Genomic DNA, 23,932 nt, shown 5'->3' with positions numbered 1-23,932 from the left:
GGCCCGGGTTCAAATCCAGCCTGTGGCCCCTTTGCTGCATGTCACCCCCCTCTCTCTCCCCCTTTCACACATCTCTCTGTCTGCCTATCTAATAAAGGGAAAAAAAACCCAGAAAAATAACTTAAAAAAAAGATTTAGACTATTTTAGCACAAATTATGAGATAATTTGCATTTTTTATTATATTATAATTAAAACATACATTTTTTTAATGAAAATTTGGGGGGGCTGTTGAAAAGTTGGTGGGCCTAGGCCCGTCAGGCCCACCCATGATGCGTGCTGCTCTACGGGACAGCCTCGCTGTGTTGTGTGTGTGTGAAACTGCGTCTGCATCTAGGGACACCAGACCGGACCAGGACAGCACGTTGACATCTTGGACAGAGACACCAGCAGCCACAGCAGTATCAGGACCTGGTTTTTATTAAACTACTTAACTGGGATCGTAGAGTGGAATCGTTATTTTAACAGAAGTAGAACAAGAATGGTTTATAAAGCTTTTTCTATTTCACAGTAAAATGTAAAATAAATGAAATAAAATCCTCAACTCCTAAAAGGCATTCCTAGAGTAGAAATCCAGTTTATCAAATATATCTTCACCACCAGAATACAGCTCCTACATCAACACTGGACATCTTCATTAACATCACATTTTACACATAGAAGTAAACATCGCATTCAATAACAGTTACCAGCATATTTATATATCATATCCAGAATCATAACTTTCAGCCCTGCAGCGATGTGAAGGTGACGCCAGCAGACGGCGCTGGTCCCATTCATGCAGGAATTAACAGAACCTGTTTCCAACCCGGTACATGTGGACCACTACACTGAAGGGACTACTGCTGCAGCAACACTTAGACATGGAGTTATGTTGTTATTACACGACATGTTGGGTTAGTAGACGGGAGTGTTACAGTCATGGTTGGACATTAGAAATAATAATAATTAAATAAAAGAGTTCCAGTGCGGTTGTGTTGTCATTTCTCTGCGTGAAGTCAATAATCATCTCCAGCCAAAGACTAATTAGTTACTGAGTGTCAGTGCATCTGATATCTATCTTCTCTTTATCCCTGAACCAGGACATCGCTGAAAGGATTTAAGTAGTGATCCACCTGGAGCTGCTATGTTTTTGCAGGTAATGTTGGAGGCTGATCACAACCTGGCTACACTATGGAACAATAGTAATGTTGGAATGTCGGTTTTAAACGTGTGTGTTGTGTGTGTGTGTGTGTGTGTGTGTTGTGTGTGTGTGTGGTGTGTGTGTGTGTGTGTTTCCTAGGATGGAGACGTTCTAGCCCGCTGTACTCTGCCTCTGATTGGCTAGTACACGTTGCCTTCGTTGGTCGGATTGGTTACTTTAAGGCATGAGGAGTGTGATTGGTTAAGGTTGCGGAAAGAATGCAATGGTAAGCCAATCAGAGCGGAGTAAGGCAGGATAGGGCGGGACATGCCATCGCCGTCTGGAGGAAACGTAAACACACGTGGAGCACACTTCTCTTCTCATGCTGGACGGGTTGTTGTTGGTGCTATGGAGATATAAATCGTCCGTACAGAGTTTTGCTCGCTTTGGACTCACAATAGGAACACAACTGTAACGTTTCTGCTGTCCTGCGTCTGATTGTGTACCTGAACGCACCGCAGAGTCTCCGGTGGTGAGTACCGTTCCAGTGGTCATATTTACCCGTTCAACAGCAGGGTGGACACTGAACTTCAGCAAGTCGCTCTCTTCCTTTCAGCTCTAATAACATATTCATCACGTTCCACGTCTTAGGCTAGCTACTGGAAAGTTTAGAGAGCTAACCTACAGCTTATTCTACATTACATGAAGCTAACGTTAGCCCACAAATACATGGAGCTAGCTGAGCTACAACAACACGGAGCTAGCTAAGCTACAGCAACACGGAGCTAGCTAAGCTACAGCAACACGGAGCTAGCTAAGCTACAGCAACACGGAGCTAGCTAAGCTACATCAACACGGAGCTAGCTAAGCTACAGCAACACGGAGCTAGCTGAGGTCCATCCAGGACGGGGGTTTCCTGGCATTGATCCTCTGTCTTATTCTCCAAGGAGAGAGGGACATCTACCAAAAGCCTTTTCAACATTTAGTTTGCAGGTATTTTTATTTTGTTTGTCTTCTCACACTAATGTGGCTACCAACACACAATGATGTTTTTCTTTTCATTAACAAAGAACAGTTACAGAGCCATATGTAAACATTCAAAGTCAATACAGTAAAAAACAATAAAATAAATTAATTAAAGTGTAGTGTGAATAAAGTCAGATGTATCACGGTACATAGGCGAGTTACCTCCTGTACACAACTCCTGATGGTTTATTTGAACATTTATTTTTGGTAATGTCAATGCCCCAGAGGAATATACGTAACTACTAGATATATACTATAACTACTGCCCCTCTAAGAAAGAATATACCACTACATTACTGACTAGGGGTGGGCGGATCGATCTAAATATCGATAGTATCGATGCCAACGCTGGTATTGGTATTTGATCGATACAACTGTAATTGAATCGATATTTTAATTTAGATATCTCTCCTCTACGTTCACTATACTTTGCTTGTGTCTTCCACCTTCCTGAGCAAACGCCGCTTTCACATCTTGGCCCACATTGCTCCTCCCCCCCCCCTCCCTGCTCCTCTGCTGTGATTCGTTGTTGTGTCGTCACGTGACTCACTGACACAACGCGCAGAGGAGCAGCGGGACTGAAAGCACAATGAATGAGAGATCAGGATGGCCGAGAGGAAGAGAAGTGTTGTGTGGAGCTATTTTACGGCACTAAATGATAATACTGCAACTTGTGATACGTGTAAAAAGAGAATTCGATACTGTGGCAACACTACAAACCTATACAGACACTTAAAAACACATGACAAGGAAAATGCTGATCTACAAAAACAAAACAAAAAAGAAGAAATGAGGAGGGAAATCAATCCACTTCCAGACCCCCGGCACAGAGACAGAGTTCGTTGGGAGAGTCATTTCAGACAGGCAGAGAATACCCAGGTAGCTTGTAAGAGTAGGCTAATATTATGTTGGTCATGTCATATTGTGCATTAGTTAGTGTGATTTTTGTTATTCTTTATTTATTTATGTATTTTTTTTAAAGGCAGTAAAATTTGGTTTGTATTCATTCTACAGTGCCTAATGACTAATAATAAATGTACTTCAATACATTAATAAAAAAATATTGCCTAAAGAATGATCATTCATTCACCTCAGAAATAATGAAATGCTCTCCCCACCAAAGTATTTTTTTAAGTAAAAGTATCGTATTGGTATCGGCAATACGGACCCTATATGTATTTGGTATCGGATCGATACCAAATTTTGCAGTATCGCCCACCACTATTACTGACCCTCTAAGAAGGAATATACCACTACATTACTGCCCCTCTAGAAGGAATATACCACTACATTACTGACCCTCTAAGAAGGAATATACACTACATTACTGCCCCTCTAAGAAGGAATATACCACTACATTACTGACCTCTAAGAAGGAATATACCACTACACTACTGCCCCTCTAAGAAGGAATATACCATACATTACTGACCCTCTAAGAAGGAATATACCACTACATTACTGCCCCTCTAAGAAGGAATATACCACTACATTACTGCCCCTCTAAGAAGGAATATACCACTACATTACTGACCCTCTAAGAAGGAATATACCACTACATTACTGCCCCTCTAAGAAGGAATATACCACTACATTACTGACCCTCTAAGAAGGAATATACCACTACATTACTGACCCTCTAAGAAGGAATATACCACTACATTACTGCCCCTCTAAGAAGGAATATACCACTACATTACTGACCCTCTAAGAAGGAATATACCACTACATTACTGACCCTCTAAGAAGCTGCCGTACATATCTATATTATATGATATGTACTACTGCATATTCTCTGGGCGGGACTAATAACTGGAGTGTGGAGAGGAACTCGTTATACTTTAGTAACGGCCCGTCCTCGGTGTCCGGTACCGCTGCTCCACAGACGTCTCCGACTCTTGTTTGAATGTCCTCCACTTCTTCAGGAACGGCGTGCAGACGGAGGTCATGGCGTCGGCTGTAGCGGTCGACCTCGTTGATTTCCAGTTCCACGTCAGTAACGTTTTTCTGAAGCTGCTCGCAGGTTTCTTTAAGACCCGTTCTGTCTCCCAGGTCCAGAACTTCTTTAGGGCAGAAGTCCAGTTCCTTTTTTAAGACCGTCCCTTTGAACTGTGTTGTAGTGGACATTGGTTGGTCTGCTCTTTCTCTTTATTCTTCTCAATGACAGCTGTATAATTGTGTTCTGCAGCTCAGAGAGCGACGGTTCTGTCGGTTTGGCGGGGACGTGTTTTCTCCGTGACCTCTTGTCTTCTTAGGGTGGTGTTTCACAGGTGTAGCAGGAGAGGAACTGCAGTCTTCACCATGTACATGTTCCGTTTGTCTTTATTAATTACAACCTCCATATCTTCCAGTCGCGGGAGTTCATCTTTCTCCAAGTTGCCCATCGCTAGCATGTGCTAACGTTAGCTTTAGCTTACAGCTAGAAACCGATAGCTCCACCTCTCGTAGTTTCAGACCTCTGCTTCTTCAAATACAAATATGAACTTCTTTAGGCAACGTAATGTAGTTACATTAATAATGTGTGCAGTAATTCCCACATTATTATTCGCTAGTACGACTTCTCATGTCGCCATCCCGAGTCAACCTCCGGTCCGCCGGGTCCTACAGTCGGTGAAAAGACACTGAGCCGCCTCGCTCTCGTCAGATTGTCGTTGCCTACGTGTGCACGACGTCAGAGCAAGTCTACCCAGCACGCAACGGCCTTTTATCGGCAAATTTTTAATTCAATTTTAATCTGTTTATTGATGAAATTACAATTTACACTCTATGTCCACACTTTGTTAGTAATCACACACAGTCCTGAACTACACACACACACATGCTCAGGATCTATACATGCATGTCAGAGTGAGTGGGCTGCCAGCTGAACCAGCGCCTTCAGTGGTTGGGGGGGAGGGGGGGTATGGTGCCTTGCTCAATTGCACCTGTCATTGCCCAGGAGGTGAAGTGGCATCTCTCCAGCAACCAATCCACACTCGCTACTTTTTTTGGTCCACACTGGGACCTGAACCAGTGACCCTCCGGTTCCCAACCCAACTCCCTACGGAATGAGCTACTGCCAGCCTACGCAGACCTGGCTCATCTCCAACGAGCCGAATATCAGAGGGAGACTCTCAGAAAGAATGAAGCTCCGCTACATTTCTAACGTCTTGGCTTTTCTGCTTTAGTGTTTCTAATATTACACAGAGATACCTGACACTCTGAAGTCCTATGGACCGGTCCCCTCATCAGCCCTCGCATTCTCTCCATTCAAACAGAAGATCTGAATCTAGTAAAACATGGTCAGCTAGAATTCACTCACACCTCCCATTAGTTCTTCTAACCCTTGTATCATTATCTCTGCATGTTTCCCCCTTGGGTCTACCAAAGGAGTCCTCAGCAGACGGCAAGCTGGCCACCGTAGCAGTAAAGGAGGAGGAGGAGGAGGAGGAGGAGCAGCCTGCAGCAGCAGTAAAGGAGGAGGAGGAGGAGCAGCCTGCAACAGTGAAGGAGGAAGAGGAGGAGTATGTGGTGGAGAAGGTTTTGGACCGCAGAGTGGTGAAGGGAAGAGTAGAGTTTCTGCTGAAATGGAAGGGGTTCTCAGAGTAAGTATGAGTCTATAATATTAATACTTGGTGTTCTTGGTCCTGATATATTTATATATTTACATATTGCAAATAATGTCAGCATTGTATCACGCCCTCAAAGTTGAAGGTTTGGTATTTAGACTCTTAGTTGCAGACCCACAAAAACCTTAGAAATAGAAAAAGGACTAATAGGAATGATGAATTAGAGTGAGAATGGATTGTCTAAAAACAAAGTGTGAGGAGATGTTCTTCTGTCTGCACTCACCTTTCCAGTGAGGAGAACACATGGGAGCCACAAGACCACCTGGACCTGGACCTTATCACAGAGTACATGCAGAAACACGAGGAGGAGGAGGAGGAGGAGGAGGAGGAGGAGGAGGAGGGCAAGAGGAAAGGTGTCAGGGAGGCCTCGGGAGACTCAGAGGAGCGAGGGAGCAAGAGGAAGAAGGAGGAGGTGAGTGAAGGAAAGAGGTTACTCCAGACTGAAGACTCCCAGAAATCTAATCTCAATATTAATGAAAGCACAAAGTGGGTTTCACAAATGTCTTTTAGGATTTATATATTATACCGTAATTCCTCAAAGAAAACCCGGTAGTCATTAAACTCCGCCCTCTGATAGTGGTCGGGGGGGCAACACGGGCGAATAAAGGCCGGGGGAAATCAGAGTGGATAATCTCCTCAGGGCCTTTCATATGAGGTGCATTCAAGTGCATCGTAATGTACATTTCTACCAGTTTAATTTAACAGATTATACATGCCAATGTCAAGTGATGAAGTTTTATTTAAGGGATGCGTGGATATGCAAAACCTACTTTTCAAAACTCGTCCTACGTTCACTGACCGATCTGCCTGAAACTTGGCATATAGCATCTTGAGGTTGCTGTTACAAAACGTTACTGAATTAATTTTCTTTGGTTCTCAAATGTGTAAATTACAAAATATGATTTTTTTTGTAAATAGAGACCCGCTTTTTTTTTCATCCCGCTCTGAGACTCGGGACCAAATCTGTACAAAGGTTTCATAAACATATATATATATATATATATATATATATATATATATATATATATATATATCTGAACTGCCCATGCGATCTTTACCATATTGGAAGTGTTTGATCTAGAGCCACTCCTAAGGCCACACATATAATGGTGTACTGATTGGTTTAAATGGGCGTGGCCCAGTACACCCCCAAAATCCTTTTTAGGAACAAACAAACAACTCAACAACAATTCTTTTGATCTGTTTTTTGTGCTAGACGAAATGTGTTCAACAAACTTAACCAAGTCCAGTTGCTTTTGATTTGACCCTTTTTGGATACTATATCCTGGATGACTCAGAACCTTTACATACATCAAAGCTATTTTTTAAACCTCATGATCACAACATATGCGCCGGTGTTTGTCGGTGGCATCAGTGATCCTCAGCAGTTTTATTTCAGAGCACAGCAGAAAGCTCTGCTGCGCTTCAGAAATGCTTTAGGAAATGTAGCTTGTGTGGACAATACCACGTTACTTGCTCAATAAAAGAGGTAAACCTCTGAAAAGCTGTTTGATTCAGAAACCAGTGACGCTACTGAGAAGTAGTTAAACTAGTATCATTACTGCTCAATACTGCTGGAGATACAAGTTTGATTTAGCAACAACAACAAGCTAAAACAAAAGGTCAACTGGTGCCCCTCATTGCTAATGTCTACCAGGGACAATGGTTCCAAATTACTTTACTGCAGTAGACCTAGTCCAGCAACATAGAGACAACATGATAACCCCTACAGATACAAGTGCAGTATAAAAATCTGTGGGAAAATGTTACATTTGCAACTTTCCCGGCACTAAAAATCCTGGATGATCCACCATGTGTTACCGCCTGGCTAAAGGCTGGCAATAAAAAGGGAGGCCACACATGAATTGATCAGAAGTAGTTTATTTATCACAAACAACAAACACTGAATGTAACATTTCCCATAATGCAACTCCATAATGGGGATGTTGATTTGAACCCTTCATGGATACTATATCCTGGTGCCCCTCATTGCTAATGTCTATCAGGGACAATGGTTCCAAATTACTTAAATGGTAGACCCCCCATGTGTTACCGCCTGGCTAAAGGCTGGCAATAAAAAGGGAGGCCACACATGAATTGATCAAAAGTACTTTATCAGAAACTAACAAACACTGGATGTTACATTTCCTAAAATGCAACTCCATAATGGGGATGTTGGCAGATAATTAAGAAAGGTAATGCATCTATCAAACTCTGTTCCACAGACATGCTCTACATGTGGACATAGTTTCTAGTTTAAGATAGATCTCTACAGCGGCACCTCACTAACTCACTCTCTGTTTTTCTGTCTAGAAACGGAGAGGAAGAGGAGTCAAACATCACCGCTGTCAGGACTGTGACAAAACCTTCACAACATCAGAACATTTAAAGATTCATCAGAGAGTTCACACTGGAGAGAAGCCGTACAGCTGTGATCAATGTGGGGCAGCTTTCACACAGCAGAGTATCTTAAAAAGCCATCAACGCATTCACACCGGAGAGAAGCCGTACAGCTGTGATCAATGTGGGAAAACCTTTTCTCAGAGTGGTAGCCTTAAAAAACACCAGCGCATTCACACTGGAGAGAAGCCGTACTGGTGTGAACAATGTGGGGAAACCTTTTCTGAGGGCGGTAGCCTTAAAAAACACCAGCGCATTCACACTGGAGAGAAGCCTTACTGGTGTGAACAATGTGGGAAAACCTTTTCTGTGGGTGGTAGCCTTAAAAAACACCAGCGCATTCACACTGGAGAGAAGCCGTACTGGTGTGAACAATGTGGGAAAACCTTTTCTGAGGGTGGTAGCCTTAAAAAACACCAGCGCATTCACACTGGAGAGAAGCCGTACTGGTGTGAACAATGTGGGAAAACCTTTTCTCGGAGTGATAGCCTTAAAAGACACCAGCGCATTCACACGGCCTCGTTGTGAACATGTTCCAGAGCCAAGCTGTTTCCTCCTCCTCATGCCCTGATAGCTGTGTTGTTATATTCTGATCTTCTCTCCACATTGAAGGCTGACCAGCAGTAACTCTATCTTCTGAACAGCATGGATGTTGTCCTGGCTACGACTACATATTACGCTCCCTCCCTTTGAAGGGGTCGTCCTGTTGTTCATGTACAGGTGCAACTCAAAAAATTATTTTCATTTTCAAATTCATTCATTTCAGTAATTAAACTTAAAAGGTGAAACTAATATATTATCAAGACTCATTACATGCAAAGTGAGATATTTCAAGCCTTTATTTGATATCATTTTAAGGATTATGGCGGACAGCTTATGACCACCCAAATTCAAAATCTCAGAAAATTAGCATATGGTGCAAAAGTTCAGTATTGTTGGCTCAAAGTATTCCACTCTAATCATCTAATTAATCCAAACACCTGCAAAGGGTTCCTGAGCCTTTAATTGGTCTCTCAGTCTGGTTGAGTGGAATTCACAATCCTGGGGAGACTGCTGACCTGACAGTTGTGCAGAAAACCATCATTGACCCCCCCCCCCCTCCAGGAGGGAAAGCCTCAACAGGTAACTGCAAAGGAAGTTGGATGTTCTCAAAGTGCCGTATTAAGGCACATTAATAGAAAGTTAAATGGAAGGGAAAAGTGTGGAAGAAAAAGGTGCACAAGCAGCAGGGATGACCGTACCCTGGAGAGGATTGTCAGGAAAAGGCCATTCAAATGTGTGTGTGTGTGTGTGTGTGTGTTTGTGTGTGGGGGGGGGTTCACAAGGAGTGGCCTGAGGCTGGAGTTACTGCATCAAGAGCCACCACACACAGACGGGTCCTGGACATGGGCTTCAAATGTCGTATTCCTCTTGTCAAGCCGCTCCTGGACAACAAACGTCAGAAGCGTCTTACCTGGGCTAAAGAAAACAAGACCTGGTCTGTTTCTCAGTGGAGAGGCCCACAATCCAAGATACTTGAAGTCCAGTGTGAAGTTTCCACAGTCTGTGTTGGTTTGGGGAGCCATGTCCTCTGCTGGTGCTGGTCTACTGGGCTTTATTAAGTCCAGAGTCAGCGCAGCCGTCTACCAGGACATTTCAGAGTACTTTATGCTTCCTTCAGCAGACAAGCTTTATGGAGATGCTGACTTCATTTTTCAGCAGGACTTGGCACCTGCCCACACGGCCAAAAGTACCAAAACCTGGTTCAATGACCATGGGATTACTGTGCTTGATTGGCCCACAAACTCTCCTGACCTGAACCCCATAGAGACCGAACAATGCAGAAGAGCTGAAGGCCGCTATTGTAGCATCCTGGTCTTCCATAACCTGTCCTGCCTGGAGGCTGCGGAAACATCTGGAAACTTTCCGACTTGGGAGCGGATTCTGTCCCCGTCCCCCGGCTCTCGTCCCCTTTACAGGCGAGGAGCAGCTCGTCTCCAACGAGCCTCATGTGAGCTGTCCCGCTCTGTCCTCTACAACTCAAGGGACAGATGTGCAGACAGTGACTATTGAGTCTTGTAACTGCGAGGTATTTTCCAACTAAATAACACAAATGAGTATAACCTTTATAGTAACCAATAGAAATAATTAGGGACTTTTCAGATGATTATGGAACTGGTTAAGTAGAAGTAAAGAATGTGATGTATTTGGTGTAACAATTATAATGTAATCAAGTAAAATATGATTATAACCAGAAGACAGAATGAAGCAGGTTATGATTTTAAATGTGATTATGAATAAGCATGTGATGAAATGTGTGTAGAGAATAAGGGAAGTGAGAGTGAGGTGTTAGGACACGCCCAGAGCAGGAAGGGAAATGTGTGTGCAGAGCAGAGATGTGTGTCTCTGAAAATGTGTGTGTATGTGAGGAAAGTTAGAGATGTGTGTGTTCCAAGAAAGATGTAAAAAGGAAGACAAAGAGCGAACAGCGTTATTCCTCGGCGGATCTCAGAAGGCAACGGACTGGACCCAGAACAGCACCGGACCACAGGACCTCCAATAAAAGATTGGGATTTGAACAGCAAACAGCTGGAGAACACTTCAGAAATCCTCTTCAGTGGATTTTATGGGACAGACCACAGAGGGTAACCACGACGACCAATCCAACTGACTTGCCTTGACTTTGACTATAAATATGAGTTGATGTGGACTCTCTCTTCAGCGCATACCCACTTATTGTTTTTTTTTCTATTCTCTGCTTTTGATACTCTCTGCTTTTAGGGCAGAAGGGGAAAAGATTATTTATTATTATTATTATTATTTATTATTATTTTTTGATTATTCACTGAATAATAAAACTACCTGAGCTTGTTGTGAGCTAGGAGACCAAAAGACTTGTATTCCTTGATTTTAGTCATTTAATTTCTCTCTCTCACCCCTCAGCTTTCCGAGGGCAGAAGTTTCCCCCCGTGAGGGTAGTTAAGACTCCTCTTTAACCACCTGGGCGAGTTGCAGCCCGGCGGCGATCGACATTGACAGTCAGACCTTCTGTTATCTCCTAGTGGGGGGGCATTTCCCATCCGCTCTGCCGGTCAGAGCAACCGAGCACTTAGCCTCTCTCGGACCGGAGACCAACGAAAGCTAGCGGGGTCCTTGAGAAGGAGGGGACCTCCGGGGACCCTGGGAGGACCGGTTACTGACCGTGAGTACTAAAGAAAAATCATTGGTTGTAAAGATCCCCTCGGGCAGTGCTTCAAATATACAGGGTTAGGGTTAGGGGGACAAGAGCCCGTTAGTGGGGGACGTCTGGGGGTAAAATCTGAAAAGACCTCTTGCCTCGCATCCGGTTTTCCTGATCCGGGCGGGGGCCCTTTAAATTTAGCAAGGGTGTGTGTTTGTCTGTAATATAAAGAAATAAAACTAATTATTACTAAAAATAATAATTACTAATTGATTTTAAAGTGTTAAATTAGCAAATCAATGTGTGTGGATCCAAAATCTAGCATTTATACAATCAGGGAAGTTTCAAAGTAACTCCTTTTAATATAGGCCTAACCACCTCCCCCCCGCTGATAGCCCTCAACTAATCGAAAGCGATACGACGCCTCAGTAAAACAGGTTTTCTAATCGTACTAGTGTTTTAGGAAAACAGAGTTTCTCTTCAGGATGAAAAGAAAGACTAAATGGACTCTAGGAGTGGCCAGAGAGTCGATCAACAGGAAGGGAGACATCACACTGAGGATGGTTACTGGACGATATGGTTGAGATATGGAAATGAGTACGAAGCTCTTGCTGACCCTCCAGTCCTTCTCTCTCTGAAGTCTCCTCCTCAGAAGGTGGGGGTGTTTGTGGACTATGAGGAGGGTCTGGTCTCCTTTCATGACGTAGATGCTGCAGCTCTTATCTACTCCTTTACTGGCTGCTCCTTCACTGAGAAACTCTTCCCATACTTCCATACTGGTAATAATGATGGTGGTAAAAACTCTGCCCCTCTGATCATCTCTCCTGTCAGAGTAAACTAATCAGAACCAGAATACTTTATACTTTGTGAGAATACAGTGCCTTCCTTTTTCTTTGGGTCTCATCATGATCTTGTTCATCTCGTCCCTTCCCAAGGGAAAGCTTTGTCTGAAGTAGTCTCTTCATTTCAGATTGTCTCAGTGAAGACATTAAACACAACTCAGTTGATCTATTTATATAGTACCAGCGTATGGTTACATTAAAGGTTACTGTTCTCTCATAATGTTAAGATAACAACATTAATCATACAGGTAACCAGCTAGCACACCATATAAGGTAACGTTAACATTCATCCAAGTGAAACTAGCTAACATTACATTAATATTGGATGGCATCAACGGCCACTGCACTGTTTATATGCAGCGCGACAGCGAGGGAGCTTTTTGTCAGATGTCTGGAGATAAATAGCATTGAAAAGTAAATTTCTACTAGTTATATACACTAATTTGTCTGTTAAGTACCTGCTGTAGTCACTAGAAAGAAAAGCTGTTTGTTGACACTATACCCAAAACAATGATGATGGTCATATACTGGATAGTTACCACGGCAACATCCACTTCACCGCCTACTCAGTCCCCCCCCCCCCCCCCCCCCCACACACAAGATGATCAGACAGAGGAACAAGTCGTAGCTTAGTGTTGTACAGTATTATTAGCCATTATTTAGCCAGTTTCATCTTTTTTGGGGGGGGGGTGAGGGCAATACAGAGGAGATCTGGACCTCCGTGTCCTTTAATGGTAGATACGGCCATGGTTGAAAGATTCTGTTGCTAAATGCTATTGAAGTATAGTGTAAATATAGAGTACAGTAGGAACATAAAGTACAGCGTGAACATGAGTGGCATCAGTGAATAAATAGATATTGCACATGGAACTGAGTAATTATTAGACATAACTGTCCAAGAATATTGAGATTCAGATGTAGACGTGTGTGTTATTAGTCCAGTTGTGACTCTCTAAGTGTGTAATGCTGGAGGAGGAGTTATATAGTCTGATAGCCACAGGCAGCAATCACCTTCTGGGGCCCTATTTGGGGGGGGGGGTCTCAGCCAGTGTGCTGTCGAGTGGGGGGGGTCGTAGATAGTATTTTGAATAGCATTCTCCTCCACTTATTTCATTTATTGATTTATTTCTATTTCCTGTGTTGATTGATTTACACTTCATTGTTACCAGGTTGTATTATATGTATCTGATTACATAATCAACACATTAATTTGATGCATCATGACACACGTTATGTAGACGATATCTATTTAAACCTCTGTTAAACCCACAGACATTTATTATAACTTCCAGAAGAAATCAGTTTCTAAAGACACCAAATATGTCAAGATGAAGTTGGAGTTCATTTGCAAACAAATGAAGCAAAACATCCACATTTATTAGTATTTGATGAGCAGCCCCAGAAAACATATAGCTGAATATTTGATTGTGTGATGAAGCTTCATTTAAGAGTGAGGCCTATTCCATTCCATAATGTCTCCAGAACACAGTATGTGTCCTTGTTATACCGGGTATAAAAAGTTAATGGATGGTTCTATCTTGTGTGAAAAGTCTTTTGGATAATTACTGGTCACTTTGGCCATTTTTTATTTGTTCCATGAATTCTGTAAGATGGTTTATGAGTCAAAGAAATGTGTAAATATGTGATTGTAGAATAAAAAGTGTAAATAAAGCAGGTGTTGAACACAAGGCCTGAGGAAGCAGTGACTTCATCACTAGAGGAAATGTTCAGGAAGCAGAGCTTTGTCAGCACTGCTGGTCTTTAATAAAAACTGGTCTACACAACAGGATGGGGACATGGTCTAATCAAATCTAGTTCAGATATCTAGAAAGTTCTTTCTCACTAGGAAGAATTAAATACAGATATCTGCAATAAATATCCAGTCTAGCTACTAAATATTAAAACAGCCACTTGTACTATTTAAGGATTTAAATGTAGTTTTGACTAATTAAAGTTGGAGATATCTTGAAAAACAATTTCTACCAGTAAGAATGTTATTGTGCATATCTTTAATTACCATTCTGACTAGTTAGAATATCCCTTTGACCAGGAGAAATGCTATTATTAATATCTAAATGTAACTACAGATAGGAGTGGGGTGTGATTAAATGTTAAACGGCCTGCCGTAGCACCTGAGACCTTCTTCCTGTTTTCATCTCTAGATGTTCTGCAGAGCTTCTTCTAGCGGGGAACGTCTGACAATAACAACAACTTTAGTTTTCTATGGTGGAAGTTGACATTATTGTTTAAATATGTTGTATAATCTCTCTGAAAGAGTCCAACAACAATAATTGATGAGTGCGGGGTCTTAATTTAAACTCTGAACATCTGAGAGCTGACGGCCGTCCTCATGTCCCAGCTGGTCTCCATGACTCCCTGCTCCACTGCAGCAGCAGAACAGGCCTCCATGTAGACCACTAACTGGTGACCCAGAACCACCACTAGATGGATCCCAACACTAAGGAGTGATGAGACAGAGTTCCTGTCCTGCTGCCACGCCCACCACCAAACTAACTGAATCACAGCAACAGCCTTTTCACTTTAGTGGAAAGATTCTGGAGATTTTTCTAAAATATTTTTGAAGTGTTATTTATTCCAATAGATCAGATTAGATTAGATTAGATTAGATTAGATTAGATTAGATCAGATTAGATTAGATTAGATCAGATTAGATTATTCCAATAACACCAAAAGAAGGATCATGATTTATTGCCATTTGCAAAATGAACCAGGTCTTAGTGAGACTAAGTCCCTCTCCTTGGTGCTTATTCTAAATATAAACCTGAAACTAGAATCATGCTCATTGGAGCAGAGTCTCCTTTGCTGATGCTGATTCACCTGGAGAATGCTGAAGAGTCTAATGAACTCTAACTCCAGTCTACACAGCAGCAGGTCATGTAGACCAGACTCTAACTCCAGTCTACACAGCAGCAGGTCATGTAGACCAGACTCTAGCTCCAGTCTACACAGCAGCAGGTCATGTAGACCAGACTCTAACTCCAGTCTACACAGCAGCAGGTCATGTAGACCAGACTCTAACTCCAGTCTACACAGCAGCAGGTCATGTAGACCAGACTCTAACTCCAGTCTACACAGCAGCAGTTCATGTAGACCAGACTCTAACTCCAGTCCACACAGCAGCAGGTCATGTAGACCAGACTCTAACTCCAGTCTACAGTCTTCTTCCTTAAACTCGTGCCAGTATCACTGTTATTCTTTTACAGGTGTGGTTTCAAAAGAACTGATGAAAACACTTAATTGGATAACATGTCTGTGTGTGTGTGTGTGTGTGTCTCTGTGTGTGTGTCTCTGTGTCTGTGTCTGTGTGTGTGTGTGTGTGTGTGTGTGTGTGTGTGTGTGTGTATCTTGACACATTTTCCACTTTTCATTCATTCAAATTGAAGCCAGAAATCCCATTTAGCATCATCTTAAAATTATCTACAAACATTGAATCATTATATTCCACATTTTTCAAACATTCTAGGTATTATTCAACTTTTCAAAACATTCATGATAATTAAACCCATTCCCACTTTTTCAACTATTCTCCCTACTTCACCTTCTTTTTACAAAATCATCAATCTAGTGTAGCGTCAACCTATCAACAAACAGCATTCATGTTTTTAATGTGCTATATGTGCTGGTTTTACTGTAAAGTGTCTTTGAGTACAATGTAAAGCGCTAGATAAATAAAATGTATTATTACTATTATTATTATTATTATTGTTATTATGAGCGGTGGTGAAGAGGCGGAGCCACACTGGACAGACGACAGTCCGACGTCTCTGTCCTTGGAATGAAAGTCGAGGTCTGTACATGTCGTCATGAGTTAACTCGCCTGTTTTTGGGCTTCAGAGTTCCTGCAGTTTAAACTCTTTGGAGCTCCCACCTGTAGTACAGTATAAGGCCTTTTATCTTAGAGCCCCTGCCCCCCAAAATGTCTACAAGTCCCTGCTGGAGCCCTAGAAAACACCTGCCCCCCCATCTATATCTAAATATGAGGAAACAAAAGCTAACCACAGAGCTGCAGTAAGAGGCGGGCCAACGCTGACGGACAACATTCCTGCTCCAAACTCGAGGTGTGTCCATGTTGTTATGAGGTCAGACTGTTCCTCCCTCATTACATCATTAACCTGAAAACTGTCCAATCAGAGCGCTGACTGGCAGCCCTACAGGTCCGACCGGGTCCTGTTCTCAGGTCACATGACCTTTCTGGATATCAAGGTGTGGTGATGTGACGGATGTCAGTCAGATGAAGACAGACAGCAGCAGCATCTGTCAGTGTCTGCTGATGAAGGGACGACGTCTCTTTGACCTCATCTGAACGGGACTTTAACAGGTAACATCACACACCTTTGATGGAGAAACTCGCCTATCATTTGGGAGATTTTGGGGCTACATGATCTACTTTAAGATGAGAGCAGTGGTTCATTCTTTCAGCACTATTGTAAGATCTGAAGTAACTCAGTAATTATTCTATGATGTGGGACGTTTTGGCCAAAATGAGCCTTTTTATGTTCAGTTGAGTCCGATTTAATCAGCACCAGGAAACAAGTTAGATTTTAATCTCCGCTGACTTCACTGCTGAGATATGAGGGAGTGTCCCAACGAGAGCTGCTTTGATTGACAGGTGTGTAACACACTGTCTCCCTCAGCCTGAATACTTTATTCTCTAAAACTTGAACAGCTGTTAGTTCTGACTCTTCAAAACTACTCAGAGCATTTAGGAGGCGGGGTCTGGGTTTGATATTAATTAATATTATGATTATCAACTATTGTTGAGCAGTCTTTCTATCCAAAGAGGGCGGGGCTTGGGTAGAGCTGAGGTGTGATAGGCTGGGACAGTTTGTGGTGTTTTGGTTGGGCGGGACTGCCTCATAAATAACTTCAGTCAAGAATCTGGCAAAATGCCAGCTGGCAAACGGAGGGTTGTCCCAGTCCAGACCAGATGCTCCTGCCATTGAGCACTCAGGCCTCTCAGATAATGACTCGGTCTTTTCATTAGACAAGCTTAGATCTTCAAACTTACGAGGGGGGGGGGGGGGGGGGTTGCTACACTCACACGTGTTAATCTTAAAGTTGTAGTTTGATGATGATGTCATCTTTCTGGTACATTATAGTAGTGTTTGGTGTGGTGCTGCTAGCAAGGCTAAAACAACAAGACAGCCTCTGAGAACATTTGTTGCCTCTGGCCCTATACACATTTAACCCTCGGATTGTCTTCCCGTCCACCATGCACTCCTCGTCCTCCCTCGTCAGAACTGACTGATCTGGTTTCTCTGGTTATAAAGAATGAAAACTTACCTCCTAATTCTGACTGACATCTTCTTAGCCAAGTTCATTCCAACTCATTTGAACTAGTTTTGAACTTACTTTTTGCATTTATGGTCAAGAAAACGTGAAAATGATATGTACTTTATGCGTAAAATGAGGAGAAAGTATTAGTTGTTTTGGTTTATAATGCATGTCAGGTATTAGCCAGGATATCACCTGGTGAACAAACAAACTGATGCTTTTCTTTCACAAACAAACAGAGCAAACCTATTTTGTGAAGAATTGTCTTAAAAACGGGTGAAATTAGACTGACACAGTAGGCCTACCCCAGGGGCCTGCTGCACAAAAGTAGATAACCAGGATGAACAGGTGGAGCTACGTCCAGCCAGGTGGAGATAACCAGGATGAACAGGTGGAGCTACGTCCAGCCAGGTGGAGATAACCAGGATGAACAGGTGGAGCTATGTCCAGCCAGATGGAGATAACCAGGATGAACAGGTGGAGCTATGTCCAGCCAGGTGGAGATAACCAGGATGAACAGGTGGAGCTATGTCCAGCCAGGTGGAGATAACCAGGATGAACAGGTGGACTTGTGATTTCTGAGGCCGGTGAGTCAGATAAACTTCTCCTCCGCAGCAGAGGTGACTCTTGGTCTTCCTTTCCTGGGCGGTCCTCATGTGAGACAGTTTTGTTGTAGTTCTTGATGGTTTGGGGGGGGGGGGGGGGGACCATTTCAGGTCACCACTACATCATGAAGCTCATTGAGAGAACACAAGGGTTTGCAACGCTATCAAAAAAGCAAAGGGGGGGGGGGGACTTTGAAGAAACTAGAATATGAGACATGTTTTCTGTTTTTGCACACGTTTTTGTTAAGTACATAATTCCACATGTGTTCATTCATAGTTCTGATGCCTTCAGTGATAATAACAAGTATTGTGGTGTTCCCGGTGTGATGAATGATAACTCCACTATATACGTATATAGGCCACGTTATTGGTCCAGGGATGGGAGACTTGCGAATTGCGAAGGTTATGAAACCAAAGTAAGTTCTAATAAAAACATTAGGCCTACATATTAAGGAGTAACACAAACTGTCCTTTATTAGAGAAGGACAAGCAACAAGAAAATTAAATCATGAATGTATTGGTCTCTGACCAGTCTGCCATTAATATCATATCTGGGATTACCGCTGCATTGTCCCACTTAATCTCCAAAGCGAACTTTATGAACCTGAAGCTGAGACCACGGACGCCGTGCTGCTCATCTCTACTATTACAGAGAGAGCGGACACTGACGTGATGCAAAGGTCTGCAGGTCAGCTGTCGGCCCGGCTGTCTCCATGATTACTTGGCTGGGTTTAATTCAACCTGGTTTTGTGCAACCGAGTCAAAACTAAATTCATCCAGGATAAGTTGAATATCCCGGATTAATCCCTTATCCTGGTTTCGCGCAACAGGCCCCTGGTTAACAATGATTTCCTGGTAAAATGAAGGTTTGGGTTTCAATTTTCTTTCAGTTTGACAAAACTTTCAGCTGTCAAACTGTGATTTCAGAAGGAAGCCACGATGACGGCATTGGATCTTTTCAATGCTTTGGAGGATTTAGGAGGAGTTGACTTTATGAAACTCAAATGGTACCTGCAGCAAGAAGTCCTGGAAGGCTTCCAACCCATCAAAGTGTCCAAGCTGGAGAACGCAGAAAGGCAGGACATAGTGGATGTGATGGTGAACACCTATCGGCTAGATGGAGCTCTGAAGGTGGCCAAGAAGGTTTTAGAGGAGATCAACAGGAATGATCTGGTCCAGAGTCTGCCAGACCCCAGCTCAGGACCACAAGGTCAGTCACCCTTTTTAATTTGTATTTTCAGGATGAAAGAGTGGGCGGACATGATAAACAATACTTATTGAACAGATTGTTATCTGTGACCTGCTGATACAACTTGTGTACATGTTCTCCAGCTGTAAATGACGCCATGAACGATAAATCATTGAAGATAAAAATGTCAAACTATTTTGTAATTAATTTATTATTACATGTATTAAAATTATTATTATTATATAACCAAAGTCTCCCTGAACCTCTTTCACGAATGGGAAAGGAGTTGTGCTGATCCTGAATTTTTATGCTTGTACAGTTATGTTTGTATTCGTATAAATGTGTAGAAAATAAAATGTGTAAAAACCAGGCGTTCAAATGGGTCGGACCAAACCGGCACTTTGGAACCACCTCCACCAGCGCCCTTGTACCATTGTACCTTTGTACCCTGGATCTTGTTCTTTTGGTCATGACCCATCCTTCATGACCATAAGTGAGGGTAGGAACAGAAACTGACCGGTAGATCAAGAGCTTTGCTTTCCTGCCCATCTCTCTTTTTGTCACAACATTGCGATAAATTGAATGTAGTGTCCAAAACATACAGCCTCAGATCAGATGAACCGATTATAAAATTGATCACTCTTGTTTGGTGCATATGCACAAACAACAGTCAGAGTCCCCCACCCCCACCTGCAGGCGTAAGGAGTCGACCCTCTCGTCCACCGGGGTAAACTCCAATGTAACGGCCATACTCCCGGCCGGGGGCTTGTGAGTATCCCCACACCCACTCGCTGCCTCGCACCCTGGATAACTCCAGAGTAGGACAGAGTCCAACCCCTATCCAGGAGTACGGTTCGAGAACTGAGACTGTACGTAGAGGTAAGCCCCACCAGATCTAACTGGTAAGCGCTCCACCTCCCGCACAAGTTCTGGATCCTTCCCCCACAGAGAGGTGACATTCCACATCCCCAGAGCCAGCCTCTGCCACCCGGGTCTGGTCCATCGAGGCCCCTGACCTTTCACCGCCTCCCATGTGGTGGCGCACCCAACCCCAGCGGTTTCTCACACAGGTTGTAGACCCATGGGATGCAGAGAGAGGTGCGATCTAGTTTTTTCGTGGCTGCGTCTGGTCGGGATCCATGCGCCCACTGGGCCTGGCTCCAGACAGGGGCCCCTGGCTTTCTCCAGGCAGGGTCACTGCCTCTCTCATTTGTTGATGCATATGGTTTCTAACCATTTTTGGTCTGGCCCCTCACTTAGACAATAAAGACCTCAGGTGCATAGGGACACTCAAACCTTTGTCCTGTTTTAATGCCACTATGCCATCATGTATATATATACACACAGTTCCATAACGCCTACAAATGCACACATTTCTTTTTAAACTAATAAGAATTGTCTTTTAAATTACATGTATTTTTTTCTCTCACACTGTGTGTAGTTCTGGCTGCTGCCAGCAATGTGCCTGAAGAAGAACCTTCAGCTCAACAGAAAGCCAGCAGCAGCAGCTCAGAGCAACAAGTGTCCAAACCAGGAGAAGTTCCCTGTGACGTCTGCACTGGAACCAAACTGAAGGCCCTGAAGTCCTGCCTGGTGTGTCTGGTCTCCTACTGTGAGACTCACCTGGAGCCTCATCTGACCACGTCAGGTCTGAAAAGACATCAGCTGATCGACCCTGTGGAGAACCTGGAAGACAGGATGTGTACGAAGCACGATAAACTTCTGGAGCTGTTCTGTAAGACCGACCAGACATGTGTCTGCATGCTCTGCTCTGGTTTAGACCACAAGATGCATAATGTTGTTCCTCTAAAAGAAGGATTTAAAGGAAAGAAAGTAGAACTGTGGAAGACCGGGGCTGTAATTCAGCAGATGATCCAGAAGAGACGACTGAAGATTCAGGAGATCAAACACTCAGTGGACCTCAGTGAGGAAGATGCAGACAGAGAGATAGCAGAAGGTGTTCAGGTCTTCACTTCTCTGATGGGGTCTGTTGAGAGAGGCCTGAATGAGCTCATCAACACCATCAAAGAGAAGCAGAAAACAACAGAAAAACAGGCCGAAGCTTTCATCACAGAGCTGGAACAGGAAATCTCTGAGCTGATGAAGAGAAGCACCGAGGTGGAGCAGATGTTATGCTCTGAAGACCACCTCCATCTTCTCCAGAGTGTCCAGTCCCTAAACATCCAACAACCTCCACCCACCAAGGACTGGACAGAGGTCAGCGTCCGTCCATCATCATATGAGGGGACTGTGGTGAAAGCTGTAGTTCAGCTGGAGGAGACTCTCAGTAAAGAGATGAAGAAGCTGCTTGAAGCCGAGCTGAAGAGGGTCCAGCAGTATGCAGTGGATGTGACTCTTGATCCTGATACAGCACATCCTAAACTCATCCTGTCTGATGATGAGAAACAAGTGAATCATAGTGATGTGAGGAAGAATCTCCCAGACAACCCAGAGAGATTTACTAAGTGGGCTAGTGTTTTAGGAAAACAGAGTTTCTCTTCAGGCAGATTTTACTTTGAGGTTCAAGTTAAAAGAAAGACTGACTGGTCTTTAGGAGTGGCCAGAGAGTCGATCAACAGGAAGGGAGACATCACACTGAGACCTCAGGATGGTTACTGGACGATATGGTTGAGAAATGGAAATGAATCCAAAGCTCTTGCTTCCCCTCCAGTCCGTCTCTCTCTGAAGTCTCCTCCTCAGAAGGTGGGGGTGTTTGTGGACTATGAGGAGGGTCTGGTCTCCTTTTATGACGTAGATGCTGCAGCTCTTATCTACTCCTTTACTGGCTGCTCCTTCACTGAGAAACTCTTCCCATTCTTCTGTCCTTGTAATAATGCTGGTGGTAAAAACTCTGCCCCTCTGATCATCTCTCCTGTCAGAGTAAACTAATCACTGATCTCATTTCAGGTATTGATTCATTTTCAATCAAGTACAAATGTACATATTCATATATTTTACATCTGATTTTCTACAGAATCTGTTTCCTGTGGTGACTGATTTACACTTTATTCCATTTATTTTCATATGTTAAATGAGCAGCAATTCTTTCCAAATTGAATCAAAGTTCATCTTGACATATTTGGTGTCTTTAGAAACTGATTTCTTCTGGAAGTTATAATAAATGTCTGTGGGTTTAACAGAGGTTTAAATAGATATCGTCTACATAACGTGTGTCATGATGCATCAAATTAATGTGTTGATTATGTAATCAGATACACATTTATTAGTATTTGATGTGCAGCCACAGAAAACATATAGCTGAATATTTGATTGTGTGATGAAGCTTCATTTAAGAGTGAGGCCTATTCCATCCCATAATGTCTCCAGAACACAGTATGTGTCCTTGTTATACCGGGTAGAAAAAGTTAATGGATGGTTCTATCTTGTGTGAAAAGTCTTTTGGATAATTACTGGTCACTTTGGCCATTTTTTATTGGTTTCATGAATTCTGTAAGATGGTTTATGAGTCAAAGAAATGTGTAAACATGTGATTGTAGAATAAAAAGTGTAAAATAAAGCAGGTGTTGAACACAAGGCCTGAGGAAGCAGTGAGAACAGAAAAGCTGGTTTACACACAAGTTGGATTTCAGTCGAGGATGATCTTTATTGTTGAGAATAAAGTTGAACTTTCAGTATTAGTGCCAGACATAAAACAATAAATCAGAGATAGAAGTTGTTGTTTTTTGCATTTTGAGAATTAAGTCTAAATGTTGAAAAATATTTTGACTGAAAGTCTAAATCCAAATTTGAGCATGTTCTAAATATCAGGAATAATTTGGAAATATGGAGAATAAAGTCAACAATTCTCATTTTGACTTCATTTTCTAAAAGCTGAAACCAATCTGAAGATCTTCCTCCTCTGATCTTCTCTTATGTCTGGGACTATGTGGACAGTTGCCATAGTGACTGGTATGAAAATTCAGATATCTACAATAAGAATTATGACTAGAAACCAAGATATTGCAGATATCCACTAATGGAGAAACAAAAACATGTTTTTTTCATTTTAAATATCTAAAATTAAAAAGGTAAAGGTCAAATCTGATTAGACAATTAGGATCCAAGAGGTATCCAATCATAATTATATGACGTGTCTTTTTGACACCGTTACTAAAACGATGAAATCTTGTGTATTTCTTAAATGTGAATTAATTTAAATTGGTTGTCTGATGTTTTTATATTTTATAATCCTCAATAATGAGACAGGAATGAAAAGGATGAATTATTATTATTATTGAGGCATAATTGCAGAATAAAGTCTGTTTGTTGAATCCAAGAATGATAAACTCCATGTAAATAATCACTACTTTTAGCGTGTATAGAGCAGCATATCTCCACCAGACTCCATGTAAATAATCACTACTTTTAGCGTGTATAGAGCAGCATATCTCCACCAGACTCCATGTAAATAATCACTACTTTTAGCGTGTATAGAGCAGCATATCTCCACCAGACTCCATGTAAATAATCACTACTTTTAGCATGTATAGAGCAGCATATCTCCACCAGACTCCATGTAAATAATCACTACTTTTAGCATGTATAGAGCAGCATATCTCCACCAGACTCCATGTAAATAATCACTACTTTTAGCGTGTATAGAGCAGCATATCTCCACCAGACTCCATGTAAATAATCACTACTTTTAGTGTGTATAGAGCAGCATATCTCCACCAGACTCCATGT

At 42.6% G+C, this 23,932-nt stretch overlaps 2 protein-coding genes and 1 long non-coding RNA gene across 3 annotated transcripts; all 3 read left to right on the top strand.

Annotated features, from left to right (window-relative positions):
- Nucleotides 1–6,080: 6,080 nt before the first annotated feature.
- Nucleotides 6,081–9,111, top strand: LOC116678742 (zinc finger protein 239-like; the record flags this gene model as incomplete). Its single annotated transcript, XM_032508487.1, has 3 exons — nucleotides 6,081–6,167; nucleotides 8,069–8,855; nucleotides 9,102–9,111. Coding segments are annotated over 2 exons (702 nt in total), but the record flags the coding sequence as incomplete, so codon positions are not given.
- A 2,761-nt stretch (nucleotides 9,112–11,872) lies between these two features.
- On the top strand, nucleotides 11,873–16,322 carry LOC116678743 (uncharacterized). Its single transcript, XR_004329386.1, has 4 exons — nucleotides 11,873–11,998; nucleotides 12,187–12,646; nucleotides 14,457–14,462; nucleotides 16,312–16,322. It is a non-coding gene; the product is annotated as an uncharacterized LOC116678743 (long non-coding RNA).
- A 2,665-nt stretch (nucleotides 16,323–18,987) lies between these two features.
- On the top strand, nucleotides 18,988–22,334 carry LOC116678741 (E3 ubiquitin-protein ligase TRIM39). Its single transcript, XM_032508486.1, has 2 exons — nucleotides 18,988–19,267; nucleotides 20,688–22,334. The coding sequence occupies exons 1-2, from the start codon at nucleotides 18,997–18,999 to the stop codon at nucleotides 22,133–22,135; spliced, it is 1,719 nt and encodes a 572-aa protein (XP_032364377.1). The 5' UTR covers nucleotides 18,988–18,996; the 3' UTR covers nucleotides 22,136–22,334.
- The last annotated feature ends 1,598 nt before the right edge of the window (nucleotides 22,335–23,932 follow it).

The sequence above is a fragment of the Etheostoma spectabile genome, unplaced genomic scaffold (genome assembly GCF_008692095.1).
Source record: "Etheostoma spectabile isolate EspeVRDwgs_2016 unplaced genomic scaffold, UIUC_Espe_1.0 scaffold00007992, whole genome shotgun sequence".
NCBI classification, from domain to species: domain Eukaryota; kingdom Metazoa; phylum Chordata; class Actinopteri; order Perciformes; family Percidae; genus Etheostoma; species Etheostoma spectabile.
The sequence above is the reverse complement of the archived record's forward strand: the minus strand, read 5'-3'. Positions and strand labels throughout refer to the sequence as shown.